The following is a 26150-nucleotide window of genomic DNA, read 5'->3' as shown; positions in this document are numbered from 1 at the left end:
CATTGTAATTATTACTCAATTTTAAAATTAGTGTATTTTAGTAATTCAATGGATTAACATACAAATGAAGACTATATATCTTTTATTTAGTTTAGGTGATCACCTAGGATTAATGAGAATCAGAAAATGACAATTTTCTAGAATCATTAGGATTTTAAAACTTGTCACACTAAGATGGTAATTTTAACTACTGGCTTATTATTGGCAGTAGGAATTTTTTATCTTTTAGTATTGAGTAAGGCTCATAATTGTTATGTGCATGACAGCGGCCATACAGAATCTTTCTAACTTTGTAAATATTAGATTTGATTGTGTTGCTAGGAAACCTCCCCTAAAATAAATAAATAAAATTCGCAGGAAACAGATTATAAAAAAAATCTAAATTTTGTTTCATAAGCAGCGCCTTCTGGGTTTCATTCTATTATCAAAACAGTTGCTTGTAACAGAAAAAGGGAACTCCACAATGCTGGGGCCATTTCCTGCTTCATTTCATACTTTCTTTCTTGAGTCAAGAGTTTTTGTTGCTCCCTAGGCGTTGCTTTAACTCTCTGGGAAGGTCTGTTACGCATTTACTCCTCTTGGATTGGTTAAGATCCCTTTTAAGTGTGTGTGCTTTGCTTTGTTCTCTGAAAGGCTTAGGTCATTTGAGCAACATCCTGCTACTGTTAAAAAAAAAAAAAAAAAAAAAAAAAAAAGAGCTGAGTCATGCTGGAGCCTTCTCATGTGGCTGATGCAAACCTGGAGAATTTGCATCATCATTTAGCCGGAGTAAGTTTGTGTGACAGGCAGAGCTTAAATACCAGCCCACGAGGAAGCTGAGCTGGTCTTAATGATAAGACTGCCGTGGCGGCCACAGCACCGAGGTAGTTGGAGGAGGTGGAGGAGCAGGTGTTCCTGAGGAGTAATTACATAGCTGTGAAGGAGAAAGTACACCTCTGAGTTTTTACCTGGGAACACAGTAGCACTGAGAGACAGTCTGGGAACAAGGAGGAAGAGACTGGTTACTCACACCAAAGAGACACCAAAGTTGAAATTTTCAGGTTTTTACCTTTTTTTTCTTTCTTTCTTTTTTTCTCCCCTCCTCTGTTTCCTTTTTCCCACGACGGTGTGTCACTACAATGACCAGAAAGCCTGTTGTGGCCACCATCCCCAATGGAGGCTACCTGCCGGGGACTGTTAAAGAGAGCCTGCCTTCCCTGGGGGGCAAGGAGCCCCCTGGGCAGGAGACAGTGATGCTGAAGAAGAAAATCACTTTGCTGAGGGGCATCTCCATCATCATTGGCACCATCATTGGATCGGGAATCTTCATCTCTCCTAAGGGCGTGCTCCAGAACACGGGCAGTGTGGGCATGTCTCTGATTGTCTGGACCGCCTGTGGGGTCCTGTCACTGTTTGGTGAGTGCAGCTTCTTCCCAGGGGGTGTGTCTGTGGAGCTGGGCAGTTCTCTCTCTGGGAAAGCAGAGGGTAATGTTTAAGCAGTGAATGAAATGGCCAAGGCTATCCTCCCAGTTTCCTGATTTCTGTTTAGATTTGCGGACTGTACAAAAGCAGTGCCCACTGTTGACAGGATCCTGAATTCCTTCAAATCTATTCCTGCGGGCTGTATTCCCTTTTCCTAAGACAGTTTCCTGACTTTTCCCTGGGATCACCAAAGGAAAGGCTAACTTTGATGACCCAGTGCAATCTATGCGAGCTTTCTGTCCCGGGCAGCTGTGCTTGGCTATGCGTGTCTGGGGCGTCTCAGCAGCTGGCACGCTGAATGAAACACCTGTGAAGTGAAAGCTGGCGTGGCCTATTTAGACACGGAACTGAGTGTTCAGCAGAAGTTTTACTGCCTTTTTTTTTTTTTTTTTTTGGCAAAACAAATGGGTGGCAGTCTTTTCCTTTTAATTTTTTTTTTTTTAACTTCATGTGCTTGTCAATTCCTAGGATTCTTTCAAAAGTCCTTGATATGGAAAGATGTGTGATGGCACGTGACTCAATCTCTATCATGAATGGATGTATTGCAAGGGTCTGAGCATACTACAGATTTTTTTTTTTTACCATTCCTCTCTCACCTATAAATTTTTGCAATATAAATTGTGAAACTGGAATTGGGCATTCGTTTGCTATCCTTGCTCAGATCTGTTTTCTTCATTTATAGTCCCCTTGGTCTCTAGAGACGCAGACCATTTGTCTACCTGCTCACTGAACGGAACTGCTAGGAGAAATATGATTATGAATTTTCCTTCGAGATCAAGATTTCTTCTATCGATTTGACAGTTAATAGTAAAGAAGTAATAAATGTCCCCTCATGAGGTGAACAAATTACTAGAAAGCTAACATGAGTTAGTTGTAAAGGTGACAAAAACTGGTGAATGGTTCAAAAAAATAAGTTTCTTTTTTTTTTTTTTCTTTTTCTTTTTTTGCTGTGGGGTAAATGTTTAAGATATATTTGCTTTTCTCTGGCAAGTTGTGTGTTTTGATTTCAAAAGGCACTACCCTGTAAAGGTACTAACTCCGTTATAACTCTAGGACCAAAGAATCTATATATCTGGTTTACAATTCTTCTTTAAAGCCAGGGTCAATACATGGATTTTTATATCCTGATTTGAACTTCTTTCATGAGCTTGAGAATTTTAAATGAAAATCTCATTCCCCCCGAACTCAATTTAAACCTAGGATAACCATCCTGGAGTTTCTTCAAAGCATGCACAGGTCTAGGTATTGGTTCCCTGACAATCAATACTGAGGTACTGAAGACTCTTTCCAATATATTTTTATATTGGATGCTTTTTTGCATAGCCTATCCACATGGTGAGTGGTTTCCAACAGAGTGTAAATTGCAGATCGTTATAATTAATTATAAACAGGCAAACTCTGTCAGTGATTCCCAACTATCAATCCGCAGACTAGTTACTCTAGAATCACCTGTGCAAATTTTAAAGTAATAGATTATCTTGGATTCTTTTATTGGAGAATCTAAACTCTCTTGGCTAGAGAATAGGTCTTGGGTATGGCCCTAGAAACTGGTTTTTTGTTTGTATTTAAATAGAAAATTCTTCCTGGGTGGCTGATAAAATGCTAGGCTCAGGAATAGGATAAGTGATACTAAGATTTCACTGAATATCCAAATTCTATTCATGTTGGACAGTGGTACCTAAACTCTTGCTGACTAGTGATAATTTCCCATACTTCTATCCTCTGAAGAAGCACAAGTAAAAAAAAAAAAAAAATGAGTGTTACATTTAAGTATTTAGCAGTATGGTAAAACTTTTTACATCATAACAAGATATATTTCTCATTTTCTTGATAAGTAATTGTGCAAATTAATGGATATAGCTGTTTTTCAAGAGGTACTTATTCCAGGTGTGGGGCCCAGTAATGTCCTTGGCACCTGTTATCTCATTGACACACAAAACATGAAACTGAAATTTTGGAAGGTTACATTACGTAAGTCCATGTGAATTGTATTGCTAAATGTTAAAATTTGGTTCACAATGAATTTTATCAAATGCAATGAATATAACTTATAGCATCTCTTTTTTAAAAGCATGTTGTTTCAACCACCCAGAAGTAGATTCTTTAAAAACATCCAGGAAAATGTTTTCCAGAAATAGAATATCTGAATTAAATTCATTTTGTTACACACAAAACTTATCCTATAAAATAATTAAAGCTTTTCAAGACCTAGAATTCACACTTTTCTGAAAAACAGATGAATTTCTTTTATTATTTACTGATAAGAAAGAGAAAGAGAGAGAGAGAGCAATTAATTTGTTGTTCCATTTATTTATACGTTCATTGGTTGATTCCTGTCTATGCCTTGACCTTGAATCAAACTCACTACCTTGGTATATCGGAATGATGTTCTAACCAACTGAGCTACTGGGCTCGGGCTAGATAAATCTTTATTTTGATATAGCACAGAAATATTTATTAAAAGGATTTTCAATAGCATGAGGTCAGTTTGGGATTATATCTTAGTATGAAATTATGCTCTAAAAACAGGTTACTATTATTGGCATCTATCTCTTCTTTTTCCTTTGTTCCCAGGTTTGTGATTCAAAATTCTTAATAATATGATATTGTCTTAAGAGTTTGTCTTTACTATTTCAAGTAAATTTACACTGTTCAAACTGAATGAACTAGATGTCAAATTTAAGGAAGTTACAAGAATTTGGTGGCTCTTTAGCAATTAGATGACCGTTATTTGTTTTGAAATAGGATGTCATTTATACCAAAGGATGTAATAATATTCCATGCAATATAAACATTGTTGTTTTAACTGTACTGCAGAATTACTTGGTGATATTTATCTTTGTACCTCTTTATTATATATATTTCACAGGAGCCATGTCCTATGCTGAATTGGGAACAAGTATAAAGAAATCTGGTGGTCATTACACATATATTCTGGAAGTCTTTGGCCCATTACCAGCTTTTGTAAGAGTTTGGGTGGAACTGCTCATAATCCGGTAAGTGCATAAGTAGGAAAAAAAAAAATTAAGGAAAAATTAACCTATTCATTACACCCTTCTTTGAATTACCATAATTATTTAAAACTAATTAAGACATGCATGCCGCCGAAACTGGTTTGGCTCAGTGGATAGAGTGTTGGCCTGCGGACTGAAAGGTCCCAGGTTTGATTCCGGTCAAGGGCATGTACCTTGGTTGCGTGCACATCCCTAGTAGGGGGTGTGCAAGAGGCGGCTGATCGATGATTCTCTCTCATCGATGTTTCTGACTCTCTATCCCTCTCTCTTCCTATCTGTAAAAAATCAATAAAAATATATTATAAATAAATAAATAAATAAATAAATAAATAAATAAATAAATCATGCATGCCATGTGACTATGCTGCAGATATGTCCAGTTCAGGATACAGTCTTTGATAAAATACCTTTCTCAATTAATGTTTTAAATGCAGTTTTGCCTCAGGCAGTAGTTTGCCAACCATGCCAAACTTTTTAGCAGCTACTTTTCTCTAATTGTCAGTTATTCCTTATGACATTTTAGGAAAGATATTAACCTGAAAGGACATGAAACATCTAAATCCACCTGGATAGCCCTAGTCAGTTTGGCTCAGTGGATAGAGCATTAGCCCACAGACTGAAAACTCCCCGGTTCAGTTCTAGTCAAGGCTACCTACCCCAGTTGCAGGCTCAATCCTGGTTGGGGCCCTGTAGGAAGCAACAAATTAAGGTGTCTTTCTCACAGCAATATATCTCTCTCTATGTGTCTCCCTTCTTTTCCAATCTCTCTAACAATCAATGGAAAAATATCCTCAGGTGAGGATTAACAAAAAACCGAGCTTGATAAATCATTCCTTTTGACTGGCCCGTGAAAATGGAGCCCTAAGCTAGAAACTGGAGTTGTCATTCTTGAGGATTACACCACTAAGATATTTCCCTTTCCTCAGATTTTGTGATTAGGAACTTCCTGTGCTTCTTCACAACTTAGTGTGTCACCAAGTTTAATGCTCTACAAAGAAATAAGACTTGACTTGACATAAATGACTCACATCCTCATGTTAAACAAATCAGTGGCCTACAGTTGTGAAAATCATTTTTGATTTTACTCTTGTAGCAATGTGTTCCTCTCCCTGACACTCTTGGTTTAGAATCAAGCCCAGTTATGCCAAGTCACCCTGACTAGAAAGTTCCTTACAACTCCATGGGAAACTTATGATGTCATTTAAAGTATCCCAATTCCTCAAGTTTAATTGCTTCCAGAAAACATGTTCTGCACATTCTGATCACAGAGTTTAACAGAAATGACTAGGAAAACTTTTTCTTCCTGTAAATTTACCAGTAATACATACTTGAGAGGTCATGAGCTTTTATCTTATCTAAATGGCAAAGACAGCACTGATTTATAAGCATTGATTTAACACTGATCTTGATTTTTAAAGTCCTAGGAATCTCTTTTTAAACAAAGATCTTCAGAATGGAATTTACTTTTTTGATAAATCTGTTCTCATTTTAAGCAATTCTACATCATTTTTTCTAAAATCTGAGATTTCCCCCAGAATGTGCCTTCCACTCCTTTCTGATTATCTAAATCTTACTCCTCAAAGGTCAACTTAATTCCGTCTTTTTCGTAGTTAATTTCCTGTTCACCCTAGTTGACGGTCTTTCTTCTCTAATTCTTGTGAAACATGCAGTCTCTGCTTTTCCTTTGACATTGAACTTATTAGTACTTAATATTTTAGAAGTCTGTGTTCTGGTTCTCTGTTAAAATTGCCAGTAATTACCTGTAAAACATAGGTTTAAAGGAAAGAAATATCACACATCAGTACAAAGCAGGAGCCATTTGATTGAATTCACACATTCATTGTGCTATATTCAATATTTATTGAGTTTCTATTACATGATAGACATTATACTGAACACGGGGGGATAAAATAGTAATTAAGATGGACACAGTTTTATATGCATGGAGCTCAGGGTCAGTGAGGGAAATAGTTATCAATCAAGAAATCACATGTGAATGTAAAGTTGCTACTATAATAAGCATAATAAGTGCTGTGAAAAGGAAGCTAAGGGGTTCACCAGGGCATACCAGGGAGATCTCACACAATCAGAGGATTGGAGGAAGATTGAACTAGATCTGAGGTAGAAAAAGCTGTCAAAGAGTTGCAGAGGCTCCAGGCAAAGGGTACGCCTATCCTTCTAGTGGGAAGAAGCAAACTGAAGAAAAAAGGGAAAGTTTACTCTAGTTGGAGCCTAGAAATGAAGGATTTTTGCATATCTGGAGTATGCTTCAAAAGCACTAAAATGACATGGTCAGATTTTAATTTACACATCAAAAGATTTATAAATGATGGAGAACAGGAAAAATAGGCCTGTTTTGGAGGAAGAAGGGGGTCTCCAGGAAAAGAAGGATGTCAAAGTTGTAATGCTGTCTCGTACCAGCAAGCCACGGTTGGAACACATAGTGGTGACTGGTTGTCTGACAGTCTAGGGACTAGGCATGGGTGTTGGGCGACCACAGGAAAAAGGAGAAACTGGAAGGGATTAGATAACCCCATGGCTTTTCTGTGTATCCAAAGGAGGGGTGTATATATATATATATATATATATATATATATATATATAGTCATGTATAATTTTAAGAGAAATATTTGATATTTGAAGAATTAAAAATGAAAAGGCGTGTTACCTATTTTGCTATATACCTACACATATTTCATTTTCTTATTTCACACATTTTCTCACTTGTGTAAAATTACAAGAGTATTTCTATCTTTCAGCTTATACTTTGAATCTAAATATTTCCATGGAGTTAAAGAATTAAGAATAATCACTTGGCTCTTCAAGTTTTTGTATGTACTGGAAAAATAACAGTGTCAAGGATGTAGGCATATATTTGCATAAAGCACTAATTTTTTATTGACTTTTGCATTCATTTCCTGATCATGGCCCATCCCATTAGATATGCACTGTTAACACATTCTTTCTGTGGCTTAGTGAGAGAGAAGACTGCTTTTGGAGAAGCTCAGCTCTGTAAGGATCTCAGGTAATAAACTAGACTTTTAAGGGGGAAAAGGGCAAATATAGAAGAACATAGCCTTGCTTACAAAGACATGGGAGGTTTCAAAACTATCCACCAAAGTTATTGACAAAATTTTATTTGAAATGTGGGTGACAACCTAATCAAATATGGATTTCTGAAAATTATATACTCATATTTAACATGTTCCATGTGCTGAATAAAAATACCTCATATAGTAGAAAAAAGTTTATTGAAGATGCTATTTCTTTTCTGTAGTAACCTAAATATATATGTTTTCTAGCCCTGCAGGCACTGCTGTGATATCTCTGGCATTTGGACGCTACTTTTTGGAACCATTTTTTATTCATTGTGAAATTCCTGAACTTGCAATCCAGCTCGTTACGGCTGTGGGTTTAAGTGAGTATGATAGGTATGAATATGAAAAGCAAAAACAAAAACATATCACAAAAATGACTGGAGATAGTTTCTTCAGATTTTTTGCATGGTCGAACCTACTTTTCACATCGTGTTCTTTTTTTGCTTATAGTTCGTTGCCAAATTTGTGTTGGAAAAGAATAGTATTTGGAGAGATACTTCATTATATTGCATGTCAGTTTTCCATTGGCTTAATCATTAAGTGGCCAAGAAAAACCACTTTGTTGGAAAATTAGAAATTGGATTGCATGGGGGAGGGGGTAGGAACAATTACAGATGAAAACCAAATTATTATTTTAAAAAAAATATATTTTATTGATTTCAGAGAGGAAGGGAGAGGGAGAGAGAGAAATATCAATGATGAGAGAGAATCATTGAATGGCTGCTTCCTGCACACCCACATTGGAGACAGAACCCTCAACACAGGCATGTGCCCTGATTGGTAATTGAACCATGACCTCCTGATTCTTAGGTCAACACTCAACCACTGAGCCATGCCAGCAGGGGAAAAACCCAATTTTCTTAGGGATTTTTAATATTAGAAATTCTCCTTCCTCAGTGATAAAACATGCTGAATTATAACTCATTTATCCTCATGGAGTGATGTGTATGTGTTGGGTGTGTATGTATAATAGTGTTCATACATTTTATGGTGTTAGCAGCTGTCACTCTCAGTGTTATGGGTTTAGCTGCCTATTGGTAATAACTATGAGTTTTCTTTCTATATTTGATTATTAGTAGCATTTCTCAGCTAGTAGTTTTCTTTACAATCTCCAAATTAGTGACTTACTCATTTTTATCAATGTGCACAGATAGTAGAAAATTTATAGAAACAAAATGAAAAAGAAGACTTTGTACAACGTTACATAAGTGATATAAAAATCAAGTATGGCTAAGTTTTTAAAAGGGTGTAGCTTTCAAACTTTTGACTCTTCCTAGAAATGATAACCTAATTCTAGATGCTAATGGAGTCAAACTATTTTAAGAATCAACATTTGATTATTTAAATTACTCAGAAATAGAAAGCTACATAAAAATAACTGAATTACATACTCAGAATTTTTATGTGTAGCTCAGGTATTTCAATGGAACAATGAAGAGGATGAGGACAATGCACATTTGATAGCACAAATGTGCGTGGTTAGTTATCCGGAAAGAGGAATTACACATAAAAATGTGGTAGTGGTTATAGCTCAGGCTCTGTAGGCCAGCAACCTGGAATTGAAACTTCATGTCACAATTTCTTAGTTATGTGATTGGGGCCTAAATATTAAACCACTTTAAACGTCAGTTTTATTTATTGGTAAAATATCTGTGAAAAGATCATTTATCTTGAATGAAGCTATGTCAAATACTGAAGGCCTTTAGCAGAACCGCTCATAGAAAATTCTTGATACATCTGGTATTCCACTTTGGGACACCCTAATAGCCAATGTTGTGCCCATTCTATTCTTGTTCCTCGATTGACTGAGGCAGAATCATACTGCAATTATTATATTTGAAAAGAGAAAGGTAAGGGTAGTGTTTTTGAGGTTCTCTATAAATTGTCAATAGAAGTTACTAATTGAAAACCATAACCAGCAAACTCTGAATACATTCTATGTAAACATTTACAAAACCACAAATATTGCCCATTTTGGCCTGGAAGTAAGGTGGAGAATGGTTAATACATTACTACTATTTTGGGAAGTCTAGGTGACTATTTTATTATTTTCCCAAATTCTATTAAATTATTTTAAGGGAAAATTTGAATTTTAGGGAAGTTAATGGTAACCATTCAAATCAAAATTTTAAAGCAATTATATGTAAGGATAACTAAGTATGTTATGGTTTGCAACACTTCTTTATGTAGTAGAGATTGGTGACCGAATAGTTAACAAAGGGTCAGTAAATCTTGGATGAAGCTAGACATTCCCTTCTATTTCTGCTATTAGTTATAACATTAGTTTACAAATTCTGATGTTCTTTTGTAAGCTTGAAATTTTGAGGAAATGTGTTCCTATAATAAGAAGCACTAAAAGAGAGAGAGAGAAAGCACGGATATTCTTATGACTCAGTGGGAGGTAATGTAAGTCAGTGGCTAATTGGGAAAGTCAAACTCCCTTTGATAAGAATTTAGCTTTCATGGAGCAACAGGAACTGGAGATGGCAATAGAGAAGGAGAAACTAGCCGGGGGGCAAATTTCTCACAGTCTGCATTATTCAAAGTTGAGATAGGTGACTCTCTGCCTGCTAGGGGTGGGGTGGAAGGTTAGTGAGAGGTAGAAAGTAGAGTTTAATTGTATGAACTGCTTCTTATATTCCCTAGGGGAGGAAATCATTGTGGTATTTCAATGTACGTAGAAGAGCAAACCTGAAGCCTTGTGTTATAACCCATTCACAGAAAAAAATGAATTTCAAGTTTTTTGAAATGTTAGCCAACCATTAAAGAAATGAGAGTGGGGTGGGGATGGAGAGTTACTAAATGCTAATTTACTCCTCACCCCTTTTAAAAAGTACAGAGGTCCCTGACTTATAGTGGTTCTACTTATAATTTTTATTTTTTTAATATATTGGGTAGGCAACTAAGTAATTGCGGATTTTTAAAAGAAAATCAAAGACAATTTTTTCATGGAACTAAATAACTTTATTCTGTAATGTATTGCCCATTTTGATCAATGACCTTTTGCCATCTTTCAGGCAGCATCATAATCCCACGTTCAAAAAACTTCTGGTTTTTATTAGCAAAAAACTGAATCAGGTACGATTTGACATCATCATCATTATTGAAATTTTTACCATTCAAGGAGTTTTGTAAAGATCGAAACAAAAAGTAATCAGATGGTGCAAGGTCAGGACTATATGGTGGATGTGGCAAAACATCCCAACCAAGCTCCATTAATTTTTGCCGAGTGACCAAAGATGTGTGTGGCCTTGCATTGTCATGATGGAATACAACACCTTTTCGATTTGTCAATTCGGGCCGCTTTTCTTCAACTGCATTGTTTAATTTCGTTAGTTGTTCAATGTAGACATCAGAATTGATCGTTCAGTTGGGTGGTAAGAGTTCAAAGTAGACAATTCCTTTGTAATCCCACCAAACTGATAACAAAACCTTCTTTTGATGAATATCAGCTTTTGATGTTGTTTGAGTTGGTTCACCTGGCCTGCTCCACGATCTTTTCCGCTTGATATTGTTGTAAACAACCCATTTTTCATCGCCAGTTATCAGTCATTTTAAAAATGGATCATTTTCATTACGTTTCTTTAGCAAATCGCAGCTGCTAATGCGTTGCGTTAACTGTGATTCTTTCAGTTCGTGAGGAACCCATGTATTGAGTTTTTGAACATAGCCAAGTTGTTTTAAGTGATTTTCAATGCATGTATGTGATACATGAAGCTTCTCTGCAATCTCACGTGTTGTACTGTGACAGTCCGAATTGATTATTGCTTTGATTAGGGCGTCATCAACTTCAACTGGACGACCAGAGCGTCTTTCATCTTTGAGTGAGAAATCACCAGAACGAAATTTGGCAAACCAATTTTGACACTGCCGTTCTTTTAAGGCTTCGTCACCATAAACAGCACATAACTTTTTATGAGCTTGCGATGCGTTTTCCCTTTGCGGAAATAAAAAAGCAAAATATGACGAAAATGTTCCTTTTGATTTTCCATTTTTCAACGAACGCCAAACGAAAACTACAAAACAGATCAAAAAACTTTTTTTACTGATTAACAGCTGAATAGCCAACTATCAAATAACAAAATGTGTTTTACATTTGTACTACGTCTGCAAACCTAAAAATTCAACTGAAGCCATATATGTGTGAAACCCGCAATTACTTAGCTGCCGACCCAATATTTTTATTGATTTCAGAGAGGAAGGGAGAGGGAGAGATAGAAACATCAATGATGAGAGAGAATCATTCATTGATCAGCTGCCTCCTGCATGCCCGCAACGGGGATCGAGCCCACAACCCAGGCATGTGCCCTTGACTGGAACTGAATGTGAGACCCTTCAGTCTACAAGCCAGTGCTCTATCCACAGAGCCAAACTGGCCAGGGAGACTTACGATTTTTAGACTTTATGATGATGGGATAATGATTCACACTGTGGATGGAAGGGACCATGTGCTGACCTGACAAGCTCAGGGGAGGCCTGCATGGCAGTCTTGCAAACTCAGAGACCTAAAAGAACCACAAAGGGTGGCCTAAAATTAAACTTTAACTAAAAGCAGTTAGGGTGGGCAGTTACGTCTTAGGCCGGTATCTTCATTGACAAGGTCAACCTTTACCTTAACTGAGCCTATCTGTCTTTTTGCATACCCTTGAAATGTCTGGGTAACTTGTAACTTTCCTTTTTCTGGAGCCCCTGGAGCACAATCAAATGTTCTGGGTGACAGGACAGATACCACAAATTTCTTCATTATCATGTTAATTGTCCCTCCACCCACCTAAGTATGTGTCCACCGTTTTACTTTTTATCATTCTACTTTTTATTCATTGAGGTTCTGCTTCCCGGCATATGTCCACAATTTGGCTCAAATAAACTCACAAAAAATTCTTTACAGGTTTCAATGGTTTTTTACATTAACATTACTTGGTAGAACCTATACTTCAAATTTTGATTTTAATAATTTCTTACTATATTCTGAGCATATTTAAGGTAGGCTTGGCTAAGCTATGATGTTCAGGAAGTTGGGTGTATTAAGTGCATTTTCCACTTAGAACATTTTCATCTCACAGAGGATTTATCTGGATGTAACCCTATGGTAAATATAGGAGCATCTGGGCTCTACTTCATTTCTGAAATTTGGAGGGAGGAGAAGCTGTGTTTATTCAAAGCCCTCTCCATTGGGGTAAACATGTGAGTCACATGGAAGTGTAACTGGGAAATCTTATATTCATGTCTGGCATTCCCCTCTATCCCAATACTGACAGTATTCCCTTTACCTTCGGAGGAACCCCGTGAATTTTCACTCTTTTTATAGTTTCAAGAAGCATTGGTGATGTTAATGTAAAAAACAAACAAACATTGAAACCTGTAAAGAATTTTTGTGAGTTTATTTGAGCCAAACTGTAGACATATGCCGGGAAGCAGAACCTCAATGAATAGAAATAATGTTCCTGAGAATGGCGGGTTACATCTATATTTATACATTCCAATCAAAGGAAAGGGATGTAGGTGAGTTACATGAAATCCATTGGTGATAGACTAGAGAGGCAGGAAATAGCAAAGTGGGGAAACCCCTGGGAATGGATAAAAAGTAAAATGATGGACACATACTTAGGTGGGTGCAGGAACATTTCAAGGGTATGTTATCATAGATGCAAAAAGACAGATTGGCTCAGATAAGGTAAAGGTTGACCTTATCAGTGAAGGTATACTTAGGGTATAATTGCCCACCATAACTGCATTTAGTTAAAGTTTAATTTCAGGCCATCCTTTGTGGTTCTTTTAGGTTTCTGAGTTTGTAAGACTTGAACTTGTCAGGTCAGCATATGGCCCCTTTCGTCCACAATATGCATATGCTGAATATTTAAAATGATATTTGGTCTGTTGCTTTGGTCTCATAAAACTAAATCCAACACTCTAAAGGAAGAATTATATAATAAAAATAGTTTTTCAAAATGTGAGATCTACTTCCAGATCCAACCCTAACAGCCTCTGTGAGTTTGAGTTTAGTTTATGTAGGTGAGTAAATAGCCCTGCTCAGCTCTCATACCTGTGAGAATAATTAGGGGAAGCAAACAAATTAAAAATAACATGTGATTGCATTGTAAGAAAAAATTAGCGAGTTCTGTAAATGCATTACTGTATTTTCTTTTTTAAAACTGTATTTTCCTGGCATCAGTAACTTACATGAAAGAAAATCTAGGACCAGTTCTGTGGTAGCATTTCAAATATGAGCACATGGAGTGAATTTGTTTCATCTTTTGAAGTCTGGCTATACTTATTCCTTTTCTATCATAACTAAATTACCAAGACCGCCAAGTCTTAGGTAGATATGCATAGTATTTAAATGCACAAATACTGTAGACAACAACCATTTATTCAGGAGGATAACAGTACAATGTGTCCCTGAAGTGTCCTGAAATCCCAGCCAAGACAAACGTGAACTTAAGCAGAGAAGGGGGGGAGTTGCCAGGAGTTTGGAAGAATCAGGTGTTCTAGTGAGATCCTATATGTCTTCGAGCTACTTCCTCCTTGCTACCTAGGAACCAGTGGCAAAAGTAAGGACTCTGAAGGCAGCCTACCTTGGCTCCAATCCCATCTTCATACTTACCTGCATGAACATAGGCATGTTCATTAATGTTCCGAGTCTCGTCTGAAAAACAAAGCCAGTGATGGTAACTACATCATAGAGAGGTGAAGATTAAATAACATATCCGTGTAAAGTCTTTGCACTGCGTCTGCCATGTAATAATATCAAGTTTACATTTGGTACCAGCCTAAAGCGGTTTCTTTGCCTGCACACATCAAGGCCCAATAAGACACCACCAACAGGAGTTTGTAGCAAAGGAAGGGTTTATTTTTAGGAAGTGGCCTACGCCTAGACATGGGCAAGCTAATGTTCAAATCATGGATCCCCCATGACTTCCAGGGCATGGGTTATGTTGGGGAAAGATCATTAATCACGGTGACTAAGGGAGTTCGCGTCATGGTCTCTACTGATTGGTCAGAGCTAGAATAGGGGGTCATTAGTCAGTGCATTTGGTCCTGGTGTGAGCCATGGCATCTCTCTAGTTTTGCCACCTTGTTTTTCTGGACCTGGAGCTGCAACACAACTGAAGCTTAGCTGTTATCTCTCATTTGACTTTTGTAACTCTATCTCTGGGGTCAATGCACCGGAGGCGGAGGCTTTGTTCCTTAGGTTATTTGATGCTGATCAGAATTTCTTTGTCCCAGAGGCTTAACCACTGAGGGAGTGGCCCTGTAAGAGAGAAGGAGGTAGGTGAGTCAGGATGCCCAGTGTGGCCAGTAAGAATCAAAAGGAAAGAGAGGAGAAAAGGTCATATTAAGAAATTAAGTTTCTACACAGTTACATATGATTTAATGCTTACCACTTTTATTCCCAATAGTAAGTTCCCTAGATATGGACTCTCTGTTTCAATTTTTTGCTACACATTTTCTTTGAAATTAATGCATCCAGGAAATAAATGCTAACGAAGAGATAAAGGCAGTCCAGGCAGCTGTTAGGAAAACAATGACACAATCCACCATATAACTTCCCTACAGCATAAATATATTTTTTGCCAGGGTAACCTGAAGCAGTCAGAAGTCTGAGCCAGGGAAAAACCAGTATATCCAGGCTCAGTAATCTTACTCTGCAAAAGCAAAGGCAGACTTGAATTACAGAAGTGCAGCAAGACATACTTGCCATTCTTAAGTCGCAGACTCAGTCCTTAACATTCACCTAAAACATTTTCTTCAGATACAGTTCCCTTCAAATATGTATTTCTTCTCTCCAGGATTTGTACATATGGCTTTCCTGGTTGCATTTCAGATCTTAGGACACTGTATCATTAAAAAAGTTCCAAAAAACTCTAGGTCCCTGAATTTTCATTTTGGTAACATATAGGATAAGCAACACAGTAATAGTAACCATATCATCATCATCATCATCATCCCAAATTTATATAAATTATTCCTAATGTATGAAATTAGCAATTGTTTTTCAATGAAGGTAAAACTAGGACCAGAGAGCTTGCTCAGATTTCTTTGATTATTACATTGTGGGTAGTGTATCAAAAACAAAGTAGGTATCATTTGTCTCAGAGACTCAGAAAACTCTTGCTCTATTGAATCTCAGATCCTTTTTCAATTTTGTTGGGTAAGCAGCATTCATAGACTTACATTTCTCTGTAAGGGCACATGATGAAACAGCAGCTTCAGCCACGTGAGAACCTTCACTGCGCCTCTGTACTGGCCGCCTGTTCCTTGCTCAGCTGTGTCCTTCAGGGTGGCAGAGGCACACCCAGCTGTACCACACAATGAGCGCAATGTCTGGATGCTCAAGTAAAGCAGCGTTCTGAGAAACCTTTGAGAGAAATCAGTCTTCACCAGAATTTTTATTTTAGCTGTCTGAGAGCAAAGTGAGGTGAGACTATCAGTTCGTAATACCAGTTTAATTTTGTCTTCCATTTTTCTAAGAAGACTTAACAAAATACAAAAGAAAATCCCAAATACTTTTTTTCTTTTTTAATAGGCACTGAATACTTACATTCTTTATGAAAGTAACAAACCCTCTTCCTCTTCTCAAATATATAGATAGAGGTTCCAAAAAAAAATAAGAATGCCTCTTTCACTTTCTTCTTCCTCCCCCATCCCTCCCTCCCCTCCTCCCTTCCTTCCTTCCACCTCTAATCTTTTCCATCCCTTCCTCCCTCCCTCCTCCCTCCCTCCCCCCCCTACCTCCCTCTCTTCCTCCCTCCCCCTTTCCTTCCTTCTTTCCCTTTCTTCTTCTCCTCCTTTTTCTCCCTTCATCTCTATGCAACAGCTCTCTTCTACTGTGAAGTACTACCAGAAATAGTATTTGGAGCCCTGACTGGTTTGGCTCAGTGGATAGAGCGTCAGCCTTTGGACTGAAGGGTCCCAGGTTCGATTCCAGTCAAGGGCATGTACCTTGATTGTGGGCACATCTCCAGTGGAGGGTGTGCAGGAGGCAGCTGATCTATGCTTCTCTCTCATCAGTGTTTCTATCTCTCCTTCTCCCTTCCTCTCTAAAAAAGTAATAAAATATATTTAAAAAAGAAAAAAAAGAAATAGTGTTTGGGGTTTTAGGAGCTCTGTTTAAAAGAAAACTGCTCTTTTGTTGGTGGTGGACATGAGTTCCATTTTCTTGCAGGCCAATGCTGAATCTCTTTAACTGAAAAAATAATTCCCTTTGTATGATGATTAATTTATTACAGACTCATTTGCATAGAAACAGGGGAAGAAATCACTGGATGACAAAGATGAGAGCAGAGTTGCATCATATTATTATTATTTTTTTAAAAATATATTTTATTGATTTTGTACAAAGAGGAAGGGAGAGAGATAGAAAGCTAGAAACATCGATGAGAGAGAGTCATCGATCAGCTGCCTCTTGCACACCCCCTACTGGGGATATGCCCACAACCAAGGTACATGCCCTTGACCGGAATCAAACCCGGGTCCCTTCAGTCCCCAAGCCGATGCTCTATCCATTGAGCCAAACCGGTCTCAGCGCATCATATTATTTTTTGATATATAAGTGCTTTATATTGGGGAGAGAAATAATTTTATGTTTTATCCTTTCTCTGATAAAATGATGCACTGTGCTATTAATGCTGTGTCTGTTTCTTCAAGTTTTAAGCTTCAAACGTACATAAAAACTTTCCCTTAACTTCCCGTGTAGCTTATTCCAGGCTCAGCCTTTCTGATTATCCTTCCTTTAGCCTTTCATCATTAGGAAACTCCTAGCCTCTGTGTGGGGAATCTACCGAGCCCTTAGTTTTTCCATCTTTGAATTTTTTCAAAAATGAAAATTGCTTTATTTGTTGCTTTAAAATGTTCATTATAAATTTATTGAAATAATGCAGAAAAATAAATAAGAACATTGAAAATTATTTAGTGTTCTAACATTCATAGATACCTTCTGTTAATGTTTTGATATATGATTTTTTAGATTTTTTTCATTTCCTTTTTGCCTTTGTGTGTTTATATGTGTCTATCCATCTCTGTCACTTGCTCTATTGGTCAGTATTATATCTTGAACACCCTTTCATATTATAAATATCTGACTACATCATGATTTTAAATGCGTGCATAGCAAACCATTAAAAATGTCCCTTAATCAACCTTCTTTTAGGGGTTTAGGCCATTAAGTTGATAACATTTGTATTGATTCTTAAATTCTGAAATGAGTCAGTGATTATGTCATGCGGTGGAAGATAAAAAGATAACTCGTTGCTGCACATAAGGCAAGCTTCCTATTGCAATTTGAATAAGAATTCTGTGTTTTGTTTTATCTGTGGAGAAATGCCTTTATACACTTTTTATTTGTTTGGGAGGAATATACATTTTTAAAAATAAAGCTTATAGATAATAACTGCAAATGTGGAGTTGCTTTTTTGGTGGGAAGAGATGGTTAACACTGAGCATAAGGTTTTGTAAAGAGCATAATTGAAATCCACTGCCTAAAACAACCCCAGTCATTCCTGCAGAGTATACGAGGCAGCATCTTATCACCATTCATTTAATGTCTTTTTGGCCCATGGCAGTGGTTTTTGGTTTTGTTAGTTTTTTAAACTGAGTATCCAGCTCATTCACTCATTCAACCAAATGGTGCTGATGATCTTCCTGGGGCAGGCATGCAGCTGGATGCTAGCAATGCAGAGATGGATGCGGCTTGTTTTCTCCTCGAGGCTCTCATGGTCCACACCTGGTGGGGAGCGTAGCTGGTTGCGTGCTGCTGGGAAACCACAGGCAGCCTCCGTAAGAAAGGGACATCCCGCTGGCTTCGGACCCAGGGCTCATCCTAACCTGGGTGCTATTTTGGACGCATCCTTTACAATGGTTTTTGTCCAAGTCCCAAAACATGTCTTGGAAGACTCTTTGTTTTGGGTAGCTTGAAAGTCACTCTTGGCCGTGCTAATTGGACAGCAAAGAGGAACAGCATAACTGCTGGCTGAGGCTAGTCCTGGGAGTGAAGCATAAGGTCCCAGCCACGTACTTGACATCTTACTTCTTCCTGAGGGTGATTCGCACTGAGAGGTGAATATGCACAGAATCACTGAGGGAGGAGGTAGCTGCTGCCTTAGCAAGCTGAAGAGTTACATTCAGCAACCTGATTGTGTGCTGCAAAGACTTCAGGATTTGCTTAGAAGATATTTTTATATAATCATCAAGGCACTATAATATTTATTCACTCATATTAAAAAAGAACAAGAAATGACTTCTTACTGTCCAGAGGTTTTTATCTAAAAGCTTCTCAAACATTGATGTGTATAAAAATCACCCTTGTTCTTGTTGAAATGCAGATTTGTATTTCTTAGGTCTGGGCCATGCCCGAGTTTCTGCATTTCCACAATGCTTCCAGGTCATGCTAACACCTCTGGTCATGGATGGCTTTTAGAGTAATCAGGACCTACGATATCTTCATGCCAATAAGGATTCTCCTTTTGTGACTTAATCTGTTTTTTGTTTGTTGCTTGTTTGTTTGCAGCTGCAGTGATGGTCCTAAATAGCATGAGTGTCAGCTGGAGTGCCCGGATCCAGATTTTCCTAACCTTTTGCAAGCTCATAGCAATTCTGATAATTATAGTCCCTGGAGTTATGCAGCTAATTAAAGGTATGGACTGAAAATAAATGCTTTTTAAAGTACGTATCTGCTTTTGGTCTCTCCAGCACTAACTTTCGCTTGTACTAGCAGAATCCTTAATTAGTCTCTGCTTGTGGATCTTGGAATCTATACTGTCATCTAATTGATATGAAAGCCTGCTACCCTGAGGATGAGTTGGTATTTAGAGCTAAATGGCAACCAGAGCATTAAGACTGGGCCAAGCAACAAAATAAGGCATCAGTGAATTCTCTCTTGGTGTAAACTGTTTGAAGTGAAAACTCAAAATGGGAAAGAAAAAAAATATGCAGTTAAACTTGAAACTAGTTCAGTGACAGAAATGAAGATTAAAGATATCTGGATCATAATAAAAGATGATCAATAATTCCTTTCCTTTATGGTTACTATTCTTTTTACCTTAAGAATGGAATTTTGGCAGGGAGACAGATGAGGGAGTAGCATTCCTAAAAACCAAGTATTATGTGACAAAAATAGTGGTGAATACTCAGTTATCATTGTTACATTATTTTTTAATGCATACTGCATTTTAACAGAAATGTAAGAGCATTTTATGGGAGTACTTGCCTTACAGAGTTGACTAGTAAGAAACCTGAGGTGGCTGAGGGGGTGATGTATTGTAATTTTGAGTTTCAGTTGCTTTAGGGAAGGAGGCACATGCAATAGCTTGGGCTCAGGGGAAAGTGCTGGAAAGGAAGCAGGCCCAGGTGAGTTATTTAATTAGCCATGGGCAGGATAGTAGGAAGTAAATAGGAAAGTGAGATGCAATTGTAAGGGAGTGACCTATAACTTGAGCATGTAAAGTATTTAATGTTTTCAAATGGACATTGTCAGTTCCAAGAAAGGAAATTTATTGGGAAGTTTAATGAAGTTGCAGAGGAATTACACAAGGCAAAAGATATGCCAAAATTCAGCAAAATGGGTAGAGGCATTCAACAATAACAAATGGCAAAAGGTGGGGGAAAGGGATTTGCTGTTGTCCACTGAATGAGCCCAGTGGGAATTCATAGAGGCCTCCTGGCTAAACATTGGCATCCAATCCAGCAATCTTGGCCTACGCAGAATAAACACAACAAAGAGAAGACAGGAGCTGGCTCTCCTCATTCACGTTGGTCTCCACAGAGCTGGCCTGCTCAGACTTCATCTGAGCCATGAGAAATGTAGGGAAAATGATGTTTTGTTGGTGCTTTCTTTTTCTGGGCTAGCTCTTTAGTCTTCTGTAGGGAGCTTCTTCCATTTTTGGAAAGTGTAGAAACTCTGGATCATTGACCCACGTTGGGTCTAGCTTAGGTTCCAAAAGGTGATATATCATCCTTGAAAACAAGATTTTCTCCTTCCCCCCCTTTATCTTTTTTGGTGTAATGTATGACTGTAGTCAGTTTTTACCACTTAAATGTGTGTGTGAGATGAGAAGAGGTTGCCCAAAAACTACTGTGTTGTAGAATCCTTGAGAGCAGAAGTCATGAGATACCTTTTGGAAGCATCTCAGCACTTTACACTAGAATGATCCTTAGGATAAAATCTTAGGATATCCGTGTTTAATATGACTAAGCTTCCTCATAATCTGAGAAATGCCCCGAGAGTATTACCAATTCAAAGTAAATATTTTAACATTTTGGAGAGCATTCTTAGCAAGTATATTTACTCTAGAATTATGAAATAGTGATTTTTTCCCCCTCTAACTAGATAATATATTTTCCACATGAATTTGAAACTCCAGAGAGGAAAATGGTGTTTGTTTTTTTTTGTGTGTGTGTGGTTTTTTTTATTTTTATTTTTTTTACTAATCTAGATTAGGCCATTTTTTGTCTACTCTAATCAGATCCTGAAAATAGTCCTATGGTCTGTATTTACTTTTGAGGATGTGCTAAGCTTTCCTCTGAAGATCCTGACTTCCATCTCCCTGAGACCTCTCTGATGCGGTCGCAGTATCCCTGGGATTCAGCAAGGCCTCTCTTCTGAAATACTCGCAGAAGGCACTTCTTACGATCTGTGCTTAGGACCTGATCTTTATTAAATTTGGTTTCTCTTACTGATTATTCAGTGCTATGAGGAATTCTTAGGCCAAGGAGACCACAGATCATGATAAAACAAAAACAAAAAAATGCAACAGATGTTTTTATCAGAGTTCCAGCCTTTATAGTTCCCACTTATGCGGAAGAGGTGTTTTCAGTAAAATAGGCATTTCTGAATTCACTGTATCATTTTAAAACATGAGCTAAATTCGGGAATTGGATAAAAATCATTTAGAGTATAATTCAATATTCTCCACTGTTGGTCTCAAAACTCACACATATTATGTTGACATATCTGTTGTTGTTGGCCAATCCAGGCAGCAACTGAGAGGACTAAAGATAAAGGGTCTCATATACCTTTAATTTACTTAGGTGAAGACCAATTTTGAAACAATGTCACACTTTCTATTAGGATAATCTCATTTGCTATTTGCTTTGGGAAAGAGACTTTTTAATGCTTCATTTCAGATACTGGCTGACTAAATCTGAATTCTTGTGTTGTTGTTTTTTTCTGTTTTTTTCTGTGTTTTTTTTTTTTGTTATTATCCAAAAGACATACAAGGAAAGGCCCATTATGATTCACAAAGTAGAGAAAAATGCAATCAATAAAGTGTACAATCCACATGTTGATGCAAAATTTGTTGAAATGTATCTATTTTAAAGTTCGGTATAATTTTTTTTCAGTGTTTCTAGAAGGAACCCATGCCATTTTCTAGAACAGCATCAGCAGACTTTCTACACAAGGCCAGATACGAAATCTTCTTAATTTTGCGTGCCGTTTGGGCTCGGTCACAAGGACCCTACCCTGCTGTTTTAGGGTGACATTACCCATAGGCTGGCAGTGTCAACCATAATACTAGTGGCCTGGCTGCACTCCAATAAAACTATTTACCAAAGAAGCTGGGGTGGGGGGAGTGGAGCGAATTTAGTTACAAGGTTTTCCAATCCCTGTTGTGTCTAATGAACTATAGGGGAGAAGCAGGAAGTTAAATAACGTAAGAATGTGATTCAGGGCTTTCTTGCCACCTCCTCCTTGAGAATAAATCATGGATATTTCTTCCCAAGCATTCTGTTATCTTCATTTTAAAGAATTCTGTCATACTCCTGTAAACTGTAGATTAGCAAATATCCTTTAATCTTCACTCATGGTCAAACTCTGTCAAGAGTAGAGACACGCTCAAATAAGGGATTTAAAAAAAATACAATTTTCCTCTGCTATAATTTTATTAAAAAGAAGTGTAAAGTAGTGCTGGTGGTGACCAATACATTTTGGGCACTCCATCTCTGGAATGAATACAGTATTAATAGATGACATTGGCAATGGGCAGATGGTAAGAAACCTAGACCCGAAACAGTATAGTTTTTACCCAAACCCTCCCTTCCCCCTTCTCATGTTTATGAATAATAACCAATTCTTTGAAAAGTCTTCAAATCTTCTCCTTCTCATTGCAGGGCAAACACAACACTTTAAAGATGCCTTTTCAGGAAGAGACGCCAGTATCATGGGCTTGCCACTGGCTTTCTATTACGGAATGTATGCATATGCTGGCTGGTAAGTGCCTAACTGTAGATGGTAGTGAGTCTGGTTCATTAACTCCTTCTAGTGCTTCAGTTTATTGCCAAGCAAAGTGCTAGGCAAATGTGACAACCCAGTGCCATTTATCTGAAGAAGAGGGCGTGGCTCCCTCCACCAAGCCCATTCCTGAGCATGTAACTTCATGCAAACATAACGGAGGCTCCCAGTTGAGGTGACCACTAGTTTGAGCCTAAAGTCATAAAACAATCAAACAAAAGCTGGGCCTTACAAACCAGTGCAAATCACTTGTAAGCGTGGATCAGGAAGGAGATATAGTGCCGGGAGATATTGACCATTGCTGCTTTGTTTGTCCAAAGGCCTTTCAGGGGTGTTTGGAAATAGCGACTGACTTTTCTCCACTTTTCCATGAGAAATAAATAATGCAGATATAGAAATAAGTAAAATGCTCCCAGGAGGTAAAAGGCATGGAAGGAGAAGCCAATGATGAAATCAGTTGTACTAGATAATCTATTACATTTTTTAAGGGATCTTTCAAATTACTTAAAACGTTCTCAACATTTGAAAAGAAAATATGCAGCCAGGTTCATGAAAATCACCAAGCCATGGAGGTGCATTTCCTTTGAGGTACTTCTAACTGTGGTACCTTCTGGGGTAAGCATTGGAACTTGGTATCTGTGCCTTGTTTTGCTTGGAAATGTGAATAACAATAACCATGGAGAAGAGTGGGATTTTTCCTAATTTAATTTTATTGATCTAGTACAGTGATTTCCAATCTTTTTCATCTCATGGCACACATAAACTAAATTTTGTGGCACACCAAGAAATATATATATATATATATTTTTTTCCGATCTGACAACAACAACAAAAAAGATATAATTTCGATTCATTCACACCGGACAGTTTTTGTTGTGTTGGCTGTTACCATTTTTTTTTTTTAATTTGATAACTAAGGGGAAAGAAATCAGTGGTCCTGACAAAATAGTCAGATATTACATGTTTAAAAAATTTTTGTGGCACACCAGTTGAAAATTGCTGACCTAGTAAGATTTAATTGAAGAGATTTTAGCTAGAAAGCCCAGTAGGTAGAAAAGTATAATTTAAATATCAAAATTATTGTAGTCAAATTGAATTGTACTGTTTTGGGGTGATTTGTAGCAATATTTCTTTTTTCTTATTTATAGAGCTAATAGTTGTACAGATTTAGCTGTGAGAGTGTTCTGTGAGTCTAAAAATATCAGGAAATCATACTTGTTCAAAAATTATGTAAATACATTTCAAACACAAGTACAATTTTCTTCTGTTTCTTTAGTTTTTAACATCTTACCTCCCAGCTAATGCATGGCATATAAAAATATATTTCAAAGTAAATGGAGTGTTTACCCTATTAATCTCATTGAGTTATGAAAATATAGCAGCAGAGGAGAATTAGGAGAGAACAGGAACTTAACTTAAAACTTTAACATGGCTTTTTGCAGCAAAATCTGTTTGAAGGTTGTTAAAAGACTGTAGCTCTAAGGAATCTAGCATAAAATATTTGCATATTACTGGAATATTTTTATATCCATTGTTTGTAAGCATTAGTCTTCAATCCCTCAGTATTTTGAAGTCCTTTTAATTTGTGACCAAAGCACAATGTGGTGCTGGGCAGAGAAAAGAACGGAGTTGTGATCACAGGGTTAGCACTGGAATTAACTATTCTGTGGCTATTCAGCCGGGATCAGAGCTCGGGAGCCCTGGGGCATCAGCCAAGCTACTGGGAAGGTCACTAGGAGACACCAGCACGAAGTGGGGCGGTGGCAAAAGCTTTCAGCTAGAGCCAAGTGCCTGGAGCCTGGGAGTATTCAATCAAGAATGTGGAATGTGGAGATAGTCACAAGGGAGATTTGATTAATTCTATTGAATGAAGTTTCTTTTGCTTGTGAGTACGATGCATCTGTTCCCACGGAATATTAAAATATTATCCTACCTCGCTCACTCCCCGCTGCTACCAGCACTGAATATTCAGGTCACCTTCTTTATCTGGAGCAAATCTCTACTTCTGTAGGCTTTTGAGGGCTGATAGATTTCTTTATGAAGACAGATTCTTTTCATGTTGAATTATCTTATTACTTTAATTTTTGTTTTTTTATTTTTAAAAAAACTATTCTTATTGATTTCAGAGAGGAAGGGAGAAGAAGGGAGCAATAGAAACATTAATGATGAGAGAAAATCATTGATTGGATACCTTCTATATGTCCCACAACCCTTACATGTGTCCCATCCTCCTGATTCATAGGTTGATGCTCAACCACTGAACTATGCCGGCCAGGCTATATTTAATTTTATTGACATTGAACCCAAAACGCTACTCTTGTTAAAATGATTTAAAAGGAAAATGTTGGTGATACAAACAACTGTGATTTAGCACTTCATAAAGTGGGCAGTCTCCACTCTCAAGGGTCCACAGAAACTGCACAGTGGAGTGGCAGACAGGAAGCTTTTATTGGATAAAGAATAAGGAACACAGAAGAGAAAAGCAGAAAATGAATAAGGAGCAAGGAAATAAGTGTAGAGCCCAGCATTGGCTTGGTTTTGGGGGACCCAGCAACTCCATGTTGGGCCTAAACACTTATCTCCATACTGTTTGCAGGGCAAATGGGGTTTACATGAACCTTCATCCTTTTACCCATATAATCCTCATGTCTACTCCCTGTTTTAAAGAATAGGAAACTGTTGATTTTCTTATATTCTTGAGGATTCAATCATCGTTCTGGAAATGAAGGCCAGGATTTTAAATGAAATGTCATCTGATACAAGTGGCTTAGGTAGGGGACAGATAAAGTAACTATATTTCGATCACAGGTGGTTATGCTACCTGAAAGCTGCTTTGTGGACAGGCAGAAATAGCCTAGTTGTTAATCTATGGCCATCAGCCTTAGGGGGGAAAAAATGAAGCTGTGTTTAGAAGAAATAGTCTGTTGGCTTGAAGTTCCCGAGGAAAAGTTAATATCTGGATATAAATGGAACAAGAGGGAGACTAAAAGAGTTCCCAGGGAGAGGGGTGTTTATTAATTTTTCAGATGTGATCCTTTCTCTCTGACCTCTCTCTGACTTTCATGAGATATTTACGAGACTGGGTTGTGGAATTATAAATAAATGGGGCCCTAAATGAGCCTCCACTCCCTCCGCTGCTGTGACAGTGTTGGATGGTGGTGGCGGTGGTGGTGGGGGGTAAGCACGGGGGACATTGCACAGAAGTTAGAAAGAAGCTGCAATTGCCATCAGAACTCAACCACCTGGGGTGTAAGAAAAGGCAGCAGGAGCCTGGATGTCCTGGAGGTCCGGGTCCGTTGGCAAGTCACCTCCCGCATGCTGAATGGGAAAAAAGACACTGCCAAACCTTGG

The 26150-nt window shown here is 37.8% G+C and overlaps 1 protein-coding gene across 1 annotated transcript in view; it reads left to right on the top strand.

Annotated features, from left to right (window-relative positions):
* Window positions 1-743: 743 nt before the first annotated feature.
* SLC7A11 (solute carrier family 7 member 11) overlaps window positions 744-26150 on the top strand; it is an 82473-nt gene continuing 57066 nt past the window's right edge. Inside the window, exons 1-5 of the mRNA XM_084884265.1 lie at window positions 744-1395; window positions 4331-4457; window positions 7778-7893; window positions 19080-19205; window positions 22679-22778. Of these exons, the coding sequence (XP_084740391.1) occupies window positions 1119-1395; window positions 4331-4457; window positions 7778-7893; window positions 19080-19205; window positions 22679-22778 (746 nt within the window). The 5' untranslated portion in view covers window positions 744-1118. The remainder of the gene's footprint in view (window positions 1396-4330; window positions 4458-7777; window positions 7894-19079; window positions 19206-22678; window positions 22779-26150) is intronic.

Source organism: Pipistrellus hanaki (assembly GCF_964339955.1).
Source record: "Pipistrellus hanaki genome assembly, chromosome: 5".
NCBI lineage: Eukaryota > Metazoa > Chordata > Mammalia > Chiroptera > Vespertilionidae > Pipistrellus > Pipistrellus hanaki.
Note: the sequence above shows the minus strand (reverse complement) of the source record. Positions and strands in the feature narration are given on the sequence as shown.